Genomic DNA, 1,260 nt, shown 5'->3' on the forward strand with positions numbered 1-1,260 from the left:
GGTTGAAGGGTTTAGGGAGATGGTGGTGGTGAATATATCTGCAGCGTAGATTGTTAAGGAGTGAGAGAAAGGGGTTTTGGACCAACTGAGAGTGAGGTATGTTGATGAAGATGATGAGTTGAAGAGTTGAGTTTGGTATATGCATGTTACTACATTTTGTGGCGGCGTTTGATTAGAAGTGGTGGTGGATTGGCTGAAACAAGCAGGGATCATCATCTTTAATTTCTTGAGTTTGTAATAGTTGTAACCATAGATGGAGGAAGAGGAAGAAAGGGAATATATATGGAGTTATATATATATAGAAAAAGATGTTAGTTGGCTTAGCTTGTTGAATTGAATTATTCTGTGATGATTGAATGAGTAGGATGGAAAATTTCCAACTTGGATGCTTGTGGGATTGGTAAGACATACACAGAGAGGGAAACGGGGTTGTTATGATTTGGATTTGGATTGATGAAATGTTTCAATTTTATATATATGTGTGTGTGATTGGGCAGACTTAACTACTCATTGGTTCATGTTCATGTTTATGATCCCTTGATTTACGCCTTTGAATGATGGCTTCTTCTTAGCTTTATCTTTTGTGTTTGTGTTATGCTTGTGAGCTGTGTTGCACTGGCACTTTTCCAAGTCATCACACACCACTGCTCACTTTGGCGATTTTTCTTTCAATGCATAATAAAAGAATGGTGCTTTTTCAAATTGATTTTTTTGTATTGCAAATGTAAATGTCTCTATTTCTTTAAAAATTTCATATTTTTTTTTTAAATTTTATAGATATTTAATTATTTTTGCTAAAATATAATTAAATGTTTCTTTTGTTAAGTATTAGGATGTTTTTTTTCATATTAAATGAATGTTTTTTGAAGATGAACTATTATTCCCATGTTGTTGTTGTTATTCAATGGCTCCGCCACTTCCCATATTGCCCCTCCCAAACGCTAGGTGGAAAGAAATAAGCATCTGCCAGTGCAACAATGTGTTTATCCGGTTCCCTCAAAACTGCTTCAATGAAGAGCATACTGTCCCTAACCTGTAAGAAACAAATTCAATTTTTTGGTGATAGTAGGGGTTCAAACAATTCAAACACTACTTCGAGATGCACAGAGACGAATTTAATTTCCCAATAATGCCAAAATAACACTAAGATATCCTCTTCCACAAACAATTCAAACAAACTAATTCGGTTAATAACCTCGGGAGTGGCTCTAGCAGCCCTCACAATTGCCACAGCCACAGAGATTTCGGCCCGCTCCTCTC

The 1,260-nt window shown here is 36.0% G+C and overlaps 1 protein-coding gene across 1 annotated transcript in view; it reads right to left on the reverse strand.

The window, feature by feature from the left end:
• The window catches only part of LOC107645836, a 3,264-nt gene extending 2,607 nt beyond the window's left edge, over nucleotides 1-657 (reverse strand). Inside the window, exon 1 of the mRNA XM_021104085.1 lies at nucleotides 1-657. Within this exon, the coding sequence (XP_020959744.1) occupies nucleotides 1-216 (216 nt within the window). The 5' untranslated portion in view covers nucleotides 217-657.

This window comes from Arachis ipaensis, chromosome B06 (assembly GCF_000816755.2).
Source record: "Arachis ipaensis cultivar K30076 chromosome B06, Araip1.1, whole genome shotgun sequence".
NCBI lineage: Eukaryota > Viridiplantae > Streptophyta > Magnoliopsida > Fabales > Fabaceae > Arachis > Arachis ipaensis.